General features: G+C 51.9%; 1 protein-coding gene across 6 annotated transcripts in view; it reads right to left on the bottom strand.

The window, feature by feature from the left end:
- Window positions 1-4862: 4862 nt before the first annotated feature.
- FOXP4 (forkhead box P4) overlaps window positions 4863-17032 on the bottom strand; it is an 88680-nt gene continuing 76510 nt past the window's right edge. For all 6 annotated transcript variants that reach the window (XM_065404198.1, XM_065404201.1, XM_065404199.1 and 3 more), the window contains 4 exons: window positions 8092-8213; window positions 6815-6881; window positions 5695-5861; window positions 4863-5007 (listed from right to left, as the gene is read on the bottom strand). In XM_065404198.1, coding sequence (XP_065260270.1) covers window positions 4863-5007; window positions 5695-5861; window positions 6815-6881; window positions 8092-8213 — 501 coding nt within the window. The remainder of the gene's footprint in view (window positions 5008-5694; window positions 5862-6814; window positions 6882-8091; window positions 8214-17032) is intronic.

Below are 17032 nucleotides of genomic sequence, written 5' to 3'. Positions count from 1 at the left end.
AGGCAACTGCCGAGGGGTTTGGGATTGAAATAAGGGGGTTAAAAAGATCTAACAGACACAGGTCAGAGAGACGTGAGACAAAAGCAAGAGCTGGCACCCTGGAGACAGATGAAATGGGAGCCATCCCTAAGCCCCTTTGTTGAGAACACAGCAATAAAGCAATAATGCACAATTCCGGTCTACCTTCATAAAAACGTACAAACAGCATCTGTAAACTTTGGTTTAAAACAATAACTTAAAAGTCAAAAGAAAGCAAGTGATGGATAGGGAAAAAACTCTGCGGGCATCTCTTTTTTTGGCTGGCAGGTGGGACAGAGCAAAGTGAACGTGCACACACACAAAAGAAGTTTAAAGGAAAAGTTTTGGTTTATGCTTCCGGCCCAGGAAAAGGTCTTTGGTCAACAGTTATGCCAATTGCAAAACAGCCTGTACAGGGAGCTGGGGAGGGATTTAAGAGTGGTCTCAAGCTGAAAAGGATAGGCCAGGTGTGTGTGTGGGGGAACCTGGTTAGATTCTCAAAGGTCCCTATTCCCTAGCTGTCTCTGGAATTGAATTGTGCCCGAAGGAATGCAGAGAAGCTTAGGAGGGGAGCTGAGGTTTTATTCTCAGTTTCTACACTTCATCAGCAGGTTGTCTATCAAACATGGTCACCTTTGTATTTTTACAAGGGGGGAGGCCTGGGGATCATGCTTTGCATGGCTATTCCAGTCTCCCTAGAGGGCTCCAAACAAGTAGCTGGATATGGAGTAGTATTAGGAATTCTACTGCCTTCTTCCATTAGCCACAACCCTTCTGGGACTGCCCCTCCCACTCCCGCCTTTCCACACAGATGTGAAGGACTCGGTTTCTGTAAGGCATCTTCTCCCCTCTTTACCCCCCTGGACAGAACTTTCCAATCTCTCTGCAGTTTCAGAGACACATGACTGGGAAGCAGTGGAACGGGGGAAAACTCGCATGTTCAGGGGAGACATCTAGTGTGGGCTCTGGGGAATGCTGGCAGCAATTCTGATCTGGGACTGTGGCATTTCTTTCATGCATTCCAGCTGCAAGAATAAGAGACTGTTTTTCACTCCCCCGCCCCAGACTTTGTCTAGACTGGATACATCTCCATTGTAAAGCAGTCAGAACATAGGTTTCTGTGACACCGAATTTAACAGAGAGGATCAGAAGGGAAATCTTGGTGTGAGGCGGATAATTTTCGTAGGTTACTGTGGGCAATCCAGCTGCTCTCTGATCTTAAATAGCCATTCAAGGCTTTGAAAACCTGGGAGCGGGAGTGCAAAGTTGACCGAAAATCTGGGTTATCTACAGGCTGATGCTCAACAAGTGCTTTTAAAAAGCAGGGGCCAACGGTGTGAAGCAGATAACACTTGGCAGTTATCTAGCACCTTCCCATTTTAGGAACTCCAAGAGCAGCAATAGCAAAGCATGGGATCTGAGTTCTAAACTCTCGTCTGGGCCCTTGCTCATGGATGGGCAGGGATTACTGGATGGGAATTGCTAGTGTCACTCTCCAGTGACCCCTCTGGTCAATACCGGAATCACCCTGACTGGTTCTGGAAAAGGATTCATCCTTTTTGCTTGATTGGAAGGTCAGCTGTTGCTCTATTAGGCAGCAGAGGGGGCAGGGAATTCTGGGTCCCAACTGTTGGTGGAAGGAGACTCTCTAAAGGGATTTAACAGGAAGGACAGATAGACGGAAGGATTTGTGACACCTAATCTGGAACGATTCGGTCTGGGCTGTACAGAGGGACCGAGTGCCGACTGCTACCCAACCTACCTCAGCAGAAGAGAAGGGGCTGGAGTGGGGAATCAGGCTATAGAGAAGGGGTCATTGTATACTCTTGGTTACTGAGTGTCCATTTCTGTGCATGCTGCCCCAGGTGATTCAAATACAAAGCACATCATATAGGAGCGAATACCCCCATCTGGAGGGATCCCAGCTAAAAGCTTGCGAGTGGGTGGAGAAGGGGGGGATCCAAAAGCACCATTAAGGAGCTGGGGGGGTGGGGGGAGAGGGAGGTGTAGCTATGTCCAACCCAATCCTCCAGCCTCCTCCTCAGCCCTGACCCCGCTTGCCCCAGGCTGAGGGCACTTCCCTCAGGGGAAAGACTGCAAAGTGAGACGAAAACTGAGTTACAGGGAGCACCGAGTTATTTGCCACAAGCCCCTGGAGCAGGGTTGGGTGTGAGGGAGGATTGATTCAACAGAGAAATCACTTTGAATCTTTGAAACGGGAATATAAAGAGCCGGCCAGGGCTTTTAGCTACATCGAGACATGCGGGGGTGAGAGAGGTTTTTCAAGGGGCAGAGCATAGTGAGGGGAGACTTTGGGCAAGCTTGCATCTGGATCCAAACTGTGAGCAGCTGGGCTCCCATCATCACCCAGAATGCATCATTCTGTGACGCCCCTCAATGGCACATGGTGCCTGTGACAGGAGAGGGTAGGAGAACCAGCACCGAGAGGAACTTTAGAAAACGTTAAAACGTGCGTTGCCGTGCCGACTGTCCCTTGCGGCCTGCATCAGTAGGAGCCATTGGGTATCTGGAGCTGCACTTAATTCTGCATTCAGCTTGGCTTTTGCAATTTGACTTTAGGAGATGGAAGGGGGGGAGGGTTGGAGGTGAGGGAGAAAAAGGCTGAGGTGACGTGAGAACCAGACAGGGGTACCGTGCTCGCTTTGGTGACAAGCTCCTTTGCTGAAATAAGCTCCTTAGGGTAAATCCACTGCCCTGAAAGAGCATGGAGAAAGTCCCAGAGGAGAAGCAGGTCTGCTCTAGAGATGCACCAGGAGACTAAACCCTCTCAAAAACACACCCACCTGCCTCCATCTCCCAACACTCCCCAAACAGGATCCAATCCTATAACCAGACAGTTCAGCTTGCCAAAGTCTCATTGGTGCTGGGGGGTGGGTATCAACGTCCCGTCCGGGAGGCTGGACAGAGGAACCTTTGGAAGTTTGCTGCTTTCTGCAAAGAGAAAAGCCCTTGGGCAGTGTGACTGAGGTAACAAATACACAAATAACCAATCGACAAAAATCAAGAGGGGAGAGAAGGGGTTTGGTGTTTGGATTTTTTTTTCTTTTTTTGGCATTAATACCGTCTGTTCACCTGAACTATGGACCTTCTATCCCTAAAAATCTTTTGGTATCTTCCTGTCTTGACAAAAAAAACAGCTTGCGCCCAGTTCGCCAGGGCTCTGGGCCCAAGTCTCTGACATGGCGAGGGTGGCGGGACCCCGGGCTGCACGCTGTCCCAGCCAGTGGGCTAACTGGAGCCGAGTGCCTGGTCTAGCTCAGCTCTGTCTGGCCACAGTGGAGGAAGGGCCCCACGACTACCTTACAGTACGTATTGCTTTAGGATTGTCCCAGTCAGCTCAGGGGGCTGAGCTCCTGTTTTGATTCATAGAGCCGAGCCAGACCCCACGCCCGCTCCTTTTGATTCTGCTGTCTCGTCCCGCTCAGCTTCACTAATACGAACCAGCACACACGACTACTCAAGCCAGGATGGCCCAGGGGACGTCTCTTCCATTCACCACCCTTTCCTTAAATGCCCTGCACCCGGGAAGGGAAGAGGGAGGCTTCACAAAGCAGGCACAGACCCTGCTCAGTGTTTCACCCCATGAGAACTTTTCATCATCGACACAGAACGGGGACAGAAGGGGAGCTGGGAGGAGGAGAAGGAACTGGATACACTGTTCTGCAGAGAAGGGCTCAAGTCTTTCCCTGAATTCAAACTGGCATTCGGCCCTCGTTTCGATCTCTGATGCCTGGGCGCTGGCTTCTGAGTGGGCCCCGCTGCTGTCCTTCCAACATTTCCACCACACGAGACGGGGCGGGAGAGATGTCCTTTCTTCGTTTTCAAAGGGAACAAAACTCAAGGGCAGAGCATCCGCCCCTGCCGTGGAGTGTTTGTTTGTGTCTGGGTAAAGTGGACTGCCCCCGTGAGGCTACTATGCCACTGTAGAGCAGGGCAGAGAGGGAACAGGCGTCGGGAAGGCAAGAGATAAACACAGGTTGGCTATTATGTTCTCCAAGTGGTTTAGCATTTGGTGGTAAGACCCGCTGGAGGCAACAGCGTGATGGGGCTGCGTAAGGTTACGCCAAGCTCAGGCTCCTATGGGCGTGACCAGTTCTTTTCCTCCATAGCCAGGAAAGGAACCAAGATGGGGATGAGTGGAACTTCCAGGCCAGCCGCCGGTTGGATATCTGCAGGTGGCATCTGTGAGGTGAAAAGTTTCTCCTAGTGCAAAGCCCACTGAGGGGAGAACGACTGGTGGGTTCCTGGCGTCACAGATGATTTTTTCCAAAGGGAAGGTGGCGGTGGGTGGGGGAGGCAGGGGGAATGTTCACAGAGGCATGTAGCTTGGATGTTGTCTCCGCTGCGCAAAACGTTGCTTGGGGAGAACCTCGCGTGGAACAGAGTAGTCCCATCACCACTGGAAAAGCCCAGAGCATGGACTGAGACCCAACAAAATACTGAGAAAACCAACGTGACAGGAGGCGCCTTCCTTTTGCCATGAAGTTGGAAAACAGGGTGGGGGAAATAAGGAGAAATTTTCGGACAGAAACAACCTACCATCCTCGTTCACCAATCACTAACCAAAGGGGGAGGGATTGTTTTTTTTTTTGTTTCTCTGCACGTCCCCCATTGTGGGAGTCTGTTAAGAGTCACCGGGCCGGGGTGGGAGGGTCTGGGGGAGGAGGGACATGCCTTCAGCAACAGGTTGCACCGAAGAAACCCTTTTGCTTTGTCAGGTTAATGCCGAAGGTCACCTTGAGGAGATGGGAGCCATTGCTTGGTCTCCACCTGGGGGGGGGGTAGGGGCGAAGTGCTTGCCCCTAGGTGAGGAGGGAGAGCCCTTAAGACAAGTCTTCCACCGGCAGCTCCTCCTCCAGGTCCCTGTCCTCCGGGATCGTCACATTCTGATTGGTGGTAGCCATGAGAGAGATGGGCCTGCTGTCGTCCTCAGCCTCGGCGGGCTCTTCCTTCACGTGGACTTGATGGCTGAAGGGAGACAAGGGGAGTTGAAGCTGAAAGCCTGTGCTGAGGGAGCGAGATGGTTTGAGGGATGGGGGATAGGGTCTGTTTAGCCTCCGGCAGTCACTGCTGGGACCAAAGGCAGTTATCCTCCAACTACTGTTCCATGGCCTGTATGAGATGAGGTGGCAACACCCTAAAACATCCACAATTGGCACCCTTGGCCTTCTCCAGCCACGGAGGCTGATCTCCCCCATCCAGAACGGGTGCCCCTCCCAGTTGGGGAAGAGGCACAGTAGCAGAGGAAAACATGCCCTGCCATTGCCCGGGCTGAATGAGCTCTGTCCATGCCCAGAGGCCTTCAGTCCCCAGAGCTGTCAATCCAGCACCTTTCACCAGCCCTACTTTCAGTTAGAGTCCCTCAAAACTCTACGCTAGGATTCTGGCTCTGCTCATTAACTTCAGAAACGGACCTAACGCAAAACCCTACCCCCTGACCTCTCCTGGACGCAGGCATTCCAACGCCAAGTTCTGCGCATGGGCCCCTATCGATCCACTCCCTGCTCCGCCCTGTCCTCTTGGCTTACAGCGTTTCATAAAAGCTACCAACGTCTCCCTTTCCCCCGGCTTTGCATTCCCACCTTCTTCCTGCTCCTACCCTAGGCGTCCACAGCTGTGACCGTGGCAGGAAAGCACCCAGGAACCGCCGCTCACCTGTACTGCTGCGGGGAAAGCCGGGGGCTGTTGCTGCCGTTGCTGTTGACTTGTTCCACGGTGCTGCTCACGTCGTCGTGGCCGATGTGCAGCATGCCGCTGGTGGAGCTGGTGTTGATCATGGTGGGGCTGTTCAGGAGGGGGAAGTTGCTCTCTGCCAGGGCTGCCTGTAACAGATGGACAGATAGTGACAGCAGCACCGTGGTGACAGCGGCAGAGTGGTGCCGGCCAATTACACACGAGTTTGGGCACCGTTTGGAGAACAGCTAGACGAAGGCTACATAGAAATTGGCTATGCCATGCCCCACCTTGGCTGCCATCCATTAACAGCTGCTCCCCAACTTACCATGAGCCCAGGAAAGGGAGAGCAAGACTCCGAGGGGGTCAATGTCTCTGCGATGGGCAGGACGCTGGGGAGGCTAGGACACCCAGCTTATTGGTAGGGAATCACTTGGGTTAATGCGCCTGGATCATCCAATAGTAACCAATCGGGGGCTCCTGTGTTATTGATCACGGGAGGTAGGGCTCTCAAATTATTGGTATTCAAGAACTATGTGTTCAAAGGGGTTTGCGTTCGGGGGCTGAAGGGTTATGGGATGGCTGGTGTCAGGGACCCCATAGTGCAGGGTTCTCAAACTGCATTGCACCCCAACCCCTTTCTGACAACAAAAATTGCTACACGATGCTGGGGGGGGGGGGGGGGAGGGGGGGGGGGAAGAATCAACGCTGAAGCTCAAGGGCTTCAGCCCCAGTTAGGGGGACCTGTAACCTGAGCTCCGCCACCCAAGGCTGAAGTCCAAAAGCTCAGGCTTCAGCCCTGGGCCCCAGCAAGTCTAACACCAGCCCTGGTGACCCCATTAAAATGGGGTCCCGCCCCACAGTTTGAGAACCACTACAATAGGGCAACGTGTTAATAAACCCAACTTAGTTGGGTGCATTTGATAGCTGCACGCCACGGTTTTCTCTTGCTGAGCAAAGTTGTGGGGCTTGTGGAGCGTGTCTCTCCTGGTTTGGTTTGGGCCGGGCCGTTGTACCACAGAAGAGCTCTGGCAAGAAGGAGAGGGTCTGACAGGAGCAGAGGACAAGCCCAAGCTGACTGCTATCAGTGGAGGGGCCTTACCTGGTAGCTGGCGTTAAGTGCTCCGTAACTGAGTCCCGAAATCATGTTTTTGACTAAAGTTGGACTCCTGCAAATGAGAAACAAAAAGAAGCGGCTCTTAGCTCCTGGCCCAGGGAACGGCAGGATCAGAGATGGGGCTCTACTGAGGAGGGTAAAGCAACAGCAGACTCCTGGCACTTCAACTTCCCCACAGTGCTGCCCTGCCCATGGGCCCGTCTGGACACATGCCCTGCTGCCAGCAGAGGGAGGCAGGGAAGGAATGAAGGACGGCCATTAGACATCTCTCCCTTGATCCATGCTGGGCTTGATCCATCCGAGCAAGCCCGGATCCGCTCATGGCTTGTTCCTGCCACCCATAACTTTCAGATAAGGAAAGGGGGTTGGCCATCATTTTAAAGGACCATCTTGCAGGCCCATACCCGGTCAATAACAGCATTTCCTTTAGATTTTTGTCTCCTTCCCTCCCTCGTAGGTTTCTGTCTTTTTCCTCCCTTTGTTTGTCAGTTTCTTTCCACCCCATTTCTTTATCCTTATCGCTCTTTTCCACCCCTTAATTCTCTTCCCCCATTCTTCTTGTTTCTTTGTCTTGTCCTCTTCCCCCAAGTCTCTGCTTCTCTCCCCTCGACCCTCCAGGAGGCTGCCAGAGGCAGAAGGAGATTAGCAGTCATGCCCATGCCTCTGTGCAGCAGCTCTTCCCCGACAGTGCCAGCAGCAATGCCTTCACGTGGCCGGGGATTCTCTGCACGCTGCGTGGGTATGCACCTCGAGGGGCTTGTACGGGTGAGTGTGGCTAAGCCCATATACACGCTGACGAATGCTCAAGTCGCATGTTGGCAAGCATGAGCGCTGTACATACGTACCCGGCTGTGAATGCACGAGGGACTGAGCACGCTTGTGAGCAGTGCATGGGGTTTAGCTTCAGAAGCTGGGTGCATGCCTGGGAAAGAGGGACGTACAAGGGAGGGACGGGGTGGGTCAGTACCAAAGCCTGGGTCTGAAGACCCCCGAGCTGGGGTGGGGATTTCTGATCCAGACTTGGCAGTTCAGGCCCATCTCAGGGTTATGCTAAGGGGAGGATTGCTGAAAGAGCATGTGCTGGGTGAGGCTTGTTGTCGTGGAAATCCTGGGACGGCGCACTGCAATGATTCCTGTGTGATGGGATTCGTCTGCCACGTCTCCTCGCTAGTGCCCTGGAGGCAAGCTAGGATCCTGCCATCCCAGCTGAGCTCCCCACAGAGGAGGTTCTCAGGGGCAGGAGGGCAAGAAGAAAAACCCACCCCGTCATCTTTGGTGGCCTTCGCTTTTGGTACTCGACTTCGTCTACCGTCCAGACGGCTCCCTTGACGTTCTCCACTCGCACAAAGCACTTGTGCAGGCTCAGGTTGTGGCGCACGGCGTTCTGCAGAGGGGACAGAAGGGAGACTCAAAGCGGATGAAAGACATGCAGCAGACACCTCTCTGCCACCCACGGCATCCCCCAGATGGCCCTACTGTCAGCCAGTACTCAGCTACTCAGTGAGGTTGGCCTGTGGGTTGGGGACAGAGCTACACACTAACAGCGACCATTGCATAGAACCACACAGAGGCTGCTCTGGAAACAGCTCCCTCGCACTTTATAAGCAGGGCAGATGGCAACCTACGGCACTCGCCGACCTAGACAGTGCTACCACCAGGATCGTCCTTAGCGCTGGGACTTTTTCCATCTCCGCCTGCGTGCTGGGCTGATCTGCGGGGCTCTAAGTGACAGTAGCACTGGTGAATAGTGTGGCACTGACAGCCCTCCAATGGAAGCCCTCCAGACACTGCTTGGCCAACGCCAGTGCAGGTGTTTCCCACGCTACATTTCACCACTCAGGGCATCATCTCCAAGGAGGGGAGGTGGGGGCAGCGGAAAGTGTTTAGTCTTCATGGCTACTTGAGGTGTTTGGGGACATTGCTTCATGCCAGTTTGCGTCTGGCCTGAGACCTGAGTGAGAGCCATTAGAGGATGGTAAATTCTAGCCACCAATGGCCTGCCCACCATAGCCCACTACCGATGGCTGAGAACGCGTTGCGTTCTGCTAGCCATTTGAGACAAGGAGAGTCTCATGCTGCCTCTGCCATCGCTCGCTCCCTCTGCCGACGGAGAGCAGCATCCCCCTCCGGGCTCCTCGCGCTGATGTGAGGAGTGGGCTTGGGGACAAGACCCTACACTATATCTCACCCCTCCAAGGCAGGCAGGAGGCACCCTTTCTGATACCCTGCCCAGATAGCCATCTTAGGCCCTTCTATGGCCCCTGTGACTGGCATCTCAGTCTTCAATGCACTTCTCATCACACCCCTGAGAGGCAGGGCATAGCAAGAATCCCCCTTTGGCAGGTGGGGAGCTGAGGCGCAGAGACTAATTGACCTGCCCAAAGTCACACAGGAAGTGAATCATCAAGCAGGGAACAGACCCAAAGTCTCCTGAGTCCCAGGCAAATGCCCTGACCACCACGCTATCCTACTCAGCACCGCCCTCTATTCACATCCCTTAGAGGGAATATACGATTCCCCCCGCCCGCCTTAACAAAAGCACTTGCTGCATCTTACCCCAGCCAGGGAGAGGGGGAGGAGAGACGGCGGGCAGGGTCCTGCAGAAGGAACCCCCACCACCCTACTTCTCTCATCTCAGCCAACCGGCCTGGGGATAAAACAGCCTCTTGCGCGCCCCCCCCCCCATCCTTTCCCTTCCCAAGGCCCAGCAACCTCGACCTTGTGAGATTGCCCGGCGCTCGGAGCTCCCGCTTGCACCAACAGGAGCCGAGGGCGCTCAACTGGTGGCAAGTTGAGGCCCTCCACGAGTCTCGGCTCGGCCAAATCTTGAGCCATTGGCGGGAGGCGGAGGGAAAGGAGAGGCAGACGGGGACAGGGAAGGGGCGAGCTGCATCAGAAAGGCACCCGAGACGCAGTCGTCACCGTTCTTAGCAAAGCGGGCTTTTTTTTTCTTTTCTTTTTTTTCTTTTTAAGTCTGTTCCTTCCCTTTTTTCTTTCCGTCGCCCTTCTTTACATTTCTAAATGTAAAATAAAGAGACACACACGTAGGCAGACGGCACAGCCCCGAGAGACACCGGCTCCCCCTTTCCCCTTCCAACTCCCTGCCATTTGCTACTGCCCCTATTTCATTACCAATTTTAATTTGCCTCTAATTAAATCCTGTGTATTTTTCCGACTCACTTGCTAATCCATGAGGGAGGCAGGAGGCTGGAGTGGAATCTCTCCGAGCTATAATTACAAAGGGCCTAATCACGCCGGGGCTCTGCCTTTGAATAAATTTCCTTGCATTAAGGTTCTCAGATTCTCTGCCTTGCAAATGAGAATGACCCCAATTTCAGGAAGTTGGCCTCAGAGGGTTTTTTTTTTTTTTTATTTCGAGTCCTGATTCGTGATGAGAGACTAATTCGTTACGCTAAAACATTAACAGCAATTTAAAAGGTCGAACGGGGGCCGTATAAACAAAGGAGCCAGCCAAGACAACATGGCAAAAGGAGAGACAGGGACAGGGACCAAACCCCCCTCACTGGAAAGTGTTACAGTTCCCGAAAACTCATCCAATTGGACCGTTTCCTCCTTTTTGCATTTAAAAAAAAAAAAAAAAAAAAAAAAAAAAAATCAAACAAAAAGTGCGACTCCTCCCCGAGCCCTGAACAAATGCATCCGCTCTTGCCAAAGCAACACCATTACCCGATACATCCAGTGTGGATGCTGGGTCAGCAGCCTCTCTGCATTAGTCTTATTTCTAGTGCGGCACTGCCTGGAGGTTCCAACTGAGATCGGGGCTTCATGGTGCTAGGCGCTGTACACACAACCAGCGAGAGACAGGGCCTGCCCCAAAACAGATAAGGCATGGGAGAGAGGAAGGATTACTCCCTCTACTTTACAGATGGGGAACTGAGGCACAGAGAGATTAAGAGTAACAGTCTCAAAAGCATCGGGTATGTTTACACTGGGTTTTAAAATCCGTGCCAGCGAGTGTCCACAGACTCGGTCTCACAGGGCTCACGCTACAGCGCTAGAAACAGGGGCTTGGCCTCTGAAGTCTTGGAAGGGGTTACAAGAGTCTACACAGCTATTTTTTAGCACTCTGTTGACCTGGGCTCAGAGACTGGCTGCTGCGGGTTTTAAAGTGTAGTGTAGACATACCCCTAATGAGCCAGCAACCTTTCCCTTTGGAAAATCAGACTTAGGCTCTTAGGAGAAAGTTAGTGGGACTTAAGTTTCTTGGCGACCTTTGAAAGTGCAGCTTAGGCTCCAAAGTTACTTTGGGTAAAATATTCAGAAGTGCCTAAGTGACTAGTCCAAGGTCACAGAGGGAGTCTGTGGCAGCACAAGAAATCGAACCCAGATCCCCGGTCCAGTGCCTTAACCACAAGCCCACCTATCTCTACAGAGGTGCACAGAACGATCCATGCTCCTTCCCCATCTCCTTCCGCAGCTGTGCCAACACGCATGGGAGATGGTTCCCATGGGTGCCTCTCAGGTCCCGTATGCTGCTCCCACAAACAGGGGGCACACGCAGCAAGCCAGTGGCCACTGGCAAAGAAAAGCTCTGCCATTCTCATTAGAAACAAATTTGGCGGGGAACGAGGGAGGTTCTTTCACTGGGATTCCTCCCCCATACTCCCACAGACACCAAGAAAGTGGCTCGATCGGCCCTGAGCTCCTGCGTCGAGCCAAGGTCCCCCTACTGGTTCAGGAGCCCCAAGATGTCGCTTTGGGAACCTCTCGCCCTCAGCTCTTTGGTACGGCGGCACCTCCCACCGACAGAGACTTTGACCAGGGGGGCTTTGATGAAGAGGAGTTTGGGATTCTTGTCTCAGGAGTTTGGATGCTTGGAGGGGGATTTTTTTCCCCTGAAGGCGTCACCTGGCAGATGGGATCTGCCCTGGATCCCACTGCCCTTCAACCCGTGCCCTCTGGCTAGCAAACAGAGCTCCTCCTTTAGCACACAGCAGAATGAATAAATCTCCTGGACAGCTCCCACCTCCTCCCTTCCTGTGTGTATTTGGGATTCCTCCTTCAAACAAAGACCAGATTAAAGGAGGGAGGCACAGCAAGGCCACAACCCTCATTAAAAAATAATACCCCGGCACTGTACAGTAATGACTCGGTAACCCAAATGTAAGCAGCATCCCACCATTACTGTACAATGCTGTCATGGGCGTGTGTATATATATTAATAGAGGCACGAAGTGGGAGGAAAATGAATCAAAGTCATGTGGAGGGCCAGGCTGCGGGGAGAGGGCTGAAGAATTGAATGGAAAATAAAAGGATTTTGTTTTGTTTTTTCTAATGTAATTTATGTAATTTAACGGAGAATTCTCTTTCTTGCTGTGGAAGTCGACAGGAGGGTTCAAAATCCCTCCAGAAAGGATCGCGGTCTCCATTCAGTGCGGCGGGGATTTTAGGGTAGAACCCAGCGCAGATTCATCCCTACCGACTTCAACAGGGGCTTTTCCATAAAGGAAATTCTGCTCTGAGGGATGCGGATGTAAATCCATGCAAATCAATGGAGTACCCGGGTCGCTGGCTGAGAGTCGAACGGTGCCTAGGGATCCCACCTGAGATTAGGGCCCCCATGGTGCCAGGCACTGTACAAACATGTAAGGTATGTACAAACCCCCCCCCCCCCCACAGCAGCCAGTCTTAGAACCTGGTTTGGCCTCATGAGGCTCACGCTTACGGGCTAAAAATAGCAGCGTAGAGGACTGGGTTTGGGCTGAAGCCTGGGCTCTCGGACCCACCTGCCCCCCTCACTAGATTTCAGAGCCCGGGCTCCAGCCTGTACATCTAAACAGAAGCACAAGCCTGAATCAGCTCATCTGGGCTCTAAGAGTCACTGATGTAGGTGGTGTTTTTTTTTTTTTTAAAGCGTAAACACACCCATAGCGAGAGACAGTCCCTGCCCCAAAGGGGCTACAACCTAATCCGAGTAAGGACAGGAGAGGACAGAGACAGGATATGGTCAACAGCAGAGCTAGGATTAGAACCCAGCTTTCCTGATACCCAGGCCAATGTCCCAGCCACTAGACCAGCCTAGTTCTCAACAGAAGCAGCTCCTTAAACAGTGACTTGCATGCAAATACATTTCAATGCAACACCCCACAGGTAGGAACGGTGTGACCCCTCCATGAACCGGTAGAGCCTCTCTCACCGGAAAGCCTACCATGTCTATCTAGGGGCCACTCATCGCTGGAGCTCCCTTTTGTCTTCCACTGGACGAGGCTCCAGATCCCATCACCTATAACGCTGCATTTCAGTGCATAGCCCAGTGTCAGGGCTTGCCTGAATGGGCTCTTATAGGCTATGTCTACACTGCAGCACACGTAGGCAGATCCGACCTAGCTTTGATCGAGCTCGCTCGCTACAAATAGCGGTGAAGGTGCAGCAACGTGGGCGCTGGCACGGGGTAGCTGCCGGAGTATAAGCCTAACCGATACGAGCTAGCACATGACGCTGTGGCGTCTCCGCTAGCCCACTAAAATAGCTCAGCCAACCCTAGTTTGGGAATGCCTACACATACTGAAATCACACCTCCTGACTATAGTGTAGATGGACCCACAGTGGCCGTTCTAACACATGGGGCTGCAGGCCAAGAGAGCAATAACCCCTTGCAAGTGCATGGCCCGGAGTCTTAACGGTTCTCCTGTGAAATGGACATTGGGACGGGTGGGGAAAGCCACGTTGAGATATAAAATCAACCTGGGCATTTTATTGGCGGGGGTCTGACATTGCCAGGTCCAGGCTCCTACAAGAGGTTAAACCTCCCCAGTGTTTTGAGTGGACTCAGCATGGGGTAAGGTCACACGCCTGCTTAGCCAGGCTGGTGTTGGGGGGCTGTTTGGGGCGGGGGGGAGGTCTCTCCCGCCTCGTCTCAGCTCTTCTGCTCTCAGGCCGCCTCCTTGCCTTATTTTAACGTGGCTTTTGCATTTCGACAGAGTATTTATTTAGTGCCAGGCTTGGCTGCTCTGTTTGCCTCTCATCTTTGTCTTGTCTAATGATGTTTGCTTTATGCCCCGGCCCTGCTTTCCCTCCCAACCCCAACCCCTGCCCCCGCCCCATCGTGCTGGAGATTTCTCTGCTGTTGCAGCTGCATGCGCCGTCACGCCAACACATGCCACTACCCCTTCCTCTCCTTTCACTTCCTTCCTTCTCTGTGCACTTTGCGCTTGCCCAGCGCCTCCTACCTGCTGATCAGCCGGGATTCTAGGAAGGAGGTGAAATGTCAGAGCTGGTTGAGAAACCATGACTGGTTGTTTTTTTGGGGTCAGGGGGGAATTTAAGGGTTTATTATAATTTTTCACCTCCAAAACAAGTTTTTTGCTTTTAAAGACTAAGACTTTGCCCTCCGTATCTCCCCCTCCCCCACTTCTGACCCCTCTTCTTTTCAGGGGCAAAATGGAAAAAGGAAGACAGCAAAAAGGAAGAGGAAAAAGAGACAAAAAGGGGGGAAAGCCCCCTTCGAAACTAGAACATTTCAGTTTTTCCCTTCCAAAATATTGAAAATTTTGGAAAAAACTACAAGTTTTCTGCAAAACATTTCATGGGGGTGAGGGGGAAGAAGGGAGAGGGAGGAGGAGAAATGGCAATTTTTCCATCCTCAAATGTTTTAGAATGAAAAATTTTGGCCAGTTCTGCTAAATTGTAATGTTTCTGTTTTATAGATGGGGAAACTGAGGCAGTCAGGGGAAGCAGAACATTCCCAGAGCTAGGAATAGAACCCAGGTGTTCTGACTCCCAGTCTCCCATGCTCTAAACCCTGGACATTATTTCTGACTCTGAGAGAGGAGGGGAATCCAGATGTGCTGACTCCCAGTCCCTTGTTCTAACCATTATTCACCCCCGTGAACGGTGCCAGGTTCTAATGAGAGCGACGGGTGCGAAAGTGCTGTTCCCCCAAGACGGAAACAATCTGTCAGCTCAGAGGGTGCGATCGCACCGGGGGGGAGATCCCAAATGCGACCCGTGCGGGGCAGCGTTGGCAGAAGTGCTCATACACAGAGCTGGCCTGGCATGCAAAGAGCTGTTCCCCTGCACGTGCAATGCTCCACATGAGCCATCAGGAGGAGTCGATGATTGGTGCAGGAAACTCACGGAGCTGTTCAAACAACTGGAGTCCTTCCTGGGCTTGTTTAACTGACCTCTTACCCAGAGCGCTGGTTAATGCTACAGCTCACTCTCTGTGCATTGGAGGGGAATTAAAGGGTCGGGCTAAACAGGGGGCACATTTCTCCCTTCCACAGGAGGGGATACCCCTCTCCTCCCACCCCCTGGGAGCTATGTTCTCGGTACACTTGGCACAAGGGTTGAGACGGATTGGCCATGCACAAAGGCCTAATTGAGCAGAAGCAATTAACTTTCTAACACCTTATCTCCAACGGGGGTGGGTTCTAAAGCCACACTACCGCACCATAGGATGACCAGACAGCAAATGTGAAAAATCGGGACAGGGAGTGGTGTGTAATAGGAGCCTATATAAGAAAAAGACCCAAAAATCAGGACTGTCCCTATAAAATCAGGACATCTGGTCACCCTACTGCACCAGGCTGGCCTCTCCGGGTTGTCAGATCCTGACGAGCAGGTGGGTGAGGTGAAGTGGGAAGAGAACAGAGAAAAGTTCAAGTGATGATAAAGGAAACAAAGGGGAAGAGAGAGTGAGGTGTGTGCACATGGAGAGATGAGGAGTGGGGATGGCTGAACAAAGGAGAACTGGAACCCTAATCCCTAGTCTAGTGAGCAGGGTAGCACCAGCCCTTGTGCCCTTTGAAAGGGGACTAATTGTTGAAACAAACCCTCTGTGATGTACCGTCACAGACTAAAACAGTCAACGGTCGCTCAGAAAATTTCAGGACAGCTTAGCTCAGGCCCCGCAGCCCCAGCGCAGGGCCCTGCAAATTTGCTTTGCCAGCCCGAGACATCGCAACATCCTGAATGCTGAACTGTGAGGCAGGGCGCCCATCCTGCAGGATACGCACACAGGGGGTGGCCTAGGCTCTGCTTTCCCTGCCCTGACACCATTATTCATGGTCAGTCAGCCAGGCACAGGCGCCGCATTCCAGCAGCAAACCCGCCGATTTGGGAAAGGGGACGCTTGTCAGCTAGTTTTGGGCCTGGCCTTTTGATTTCATTTTAATAAAAGAGAGAGAGATGTACAAAACTTTATGGGAAAGGCTTCCAACCCTTTTTCTGTCAGTAAAATTCTACAACCTGTGCTAGACGGGAGGTCAGATTAGACAATCACTATGGGCCAGATTCTCACCTGATGTAAATCAGCGTCGCTCTGCTGAAGTCAGTGGAGCCGCACCGATCTATGGCAGCTAAGGAATGTACCCTTTAAACCTGCAGGTGCCAAGTGATCTGGTGCACACCTCTGGTATTGCCTGAAGTCCTCAGGTTGCCAGAAATCAGACTCAAGGGACTAGGGGCTATGGCATGGAAACATCCCTAGTTTTGGTGACTGATCTGGTGATGGACTAAGACCAGATGTCCATGCCAACTGGCCAGCTGCCTTTCAGTCTGTTTCATCTCTTGGGTATCGTTAATTCGTCTGCAAACCCTTTTCGTCCCAGAGATTGGGGCAGGATTGATGGGAATCCATATCAAATGACACTTCTTTGACTTGTATGAAATCATGCTTTTAAAAAAAATATATAAAGTGCACATGTGCCTGGGAGATTCCCTTGACAATAGATTATTAGAAATAAAAAACAAACACGGCAGGAAGTGAAATTAACCAAACTATTCTCCACTATCCCAGCCACGAGCATGAAAAGTAAAATGGAACAAATAGTTGAAAAGGAGAGAGCCTATTAAAATACTTTCAGTTTGAATGGTATGAAGGATGGAAGGTATTTTTGTTCATGGTACACAGATAAATAGGTATAAAAGATTAATAATAGATGTTAGAAGCCTGTTATAGACATGAGTAATATATGTTCTAGACGGCTGGAAGCATGTCAGCAGATGGTGTTATAAGCAGGGCTGGTCGAAAGTTTTCTGTTGACACTGTTCTCCAGTGGAAAATTGGGTTTTTGATAAAGTGTGTAAGTGTATGTATATATATATATATAGAGAGAGAGAGAGAGAAGCGTCTGCTTTCTGCAGAAAATTCAACTTTGTATTTAAAAAGAAAAACACAACTGCCTAGAAACTGAAATATTTTGATTTAGAAATGACACCACAGTTGTGCAACTCCCATGA

Source organism: Emys orbicularis, chromosome 4, assembly GCF_028017835.1.
Source record: "Emys orbicularis isolate rEmyOrb1 chromosome 4, rEmyOrb1.hap1, whole genome shotgun sequence".
In the NCBI taxonomy this organism is placed as follows: Eukaryota; Metazoa; Chordata; order Testudines; family Emydidae; genus Emys; species Emys orbicularis.
The sequence above is the reverse complement of the archived record's forward strand: the minus strand, read 5'-3'. Positions and strand labels throughout refer to the sequence as shown.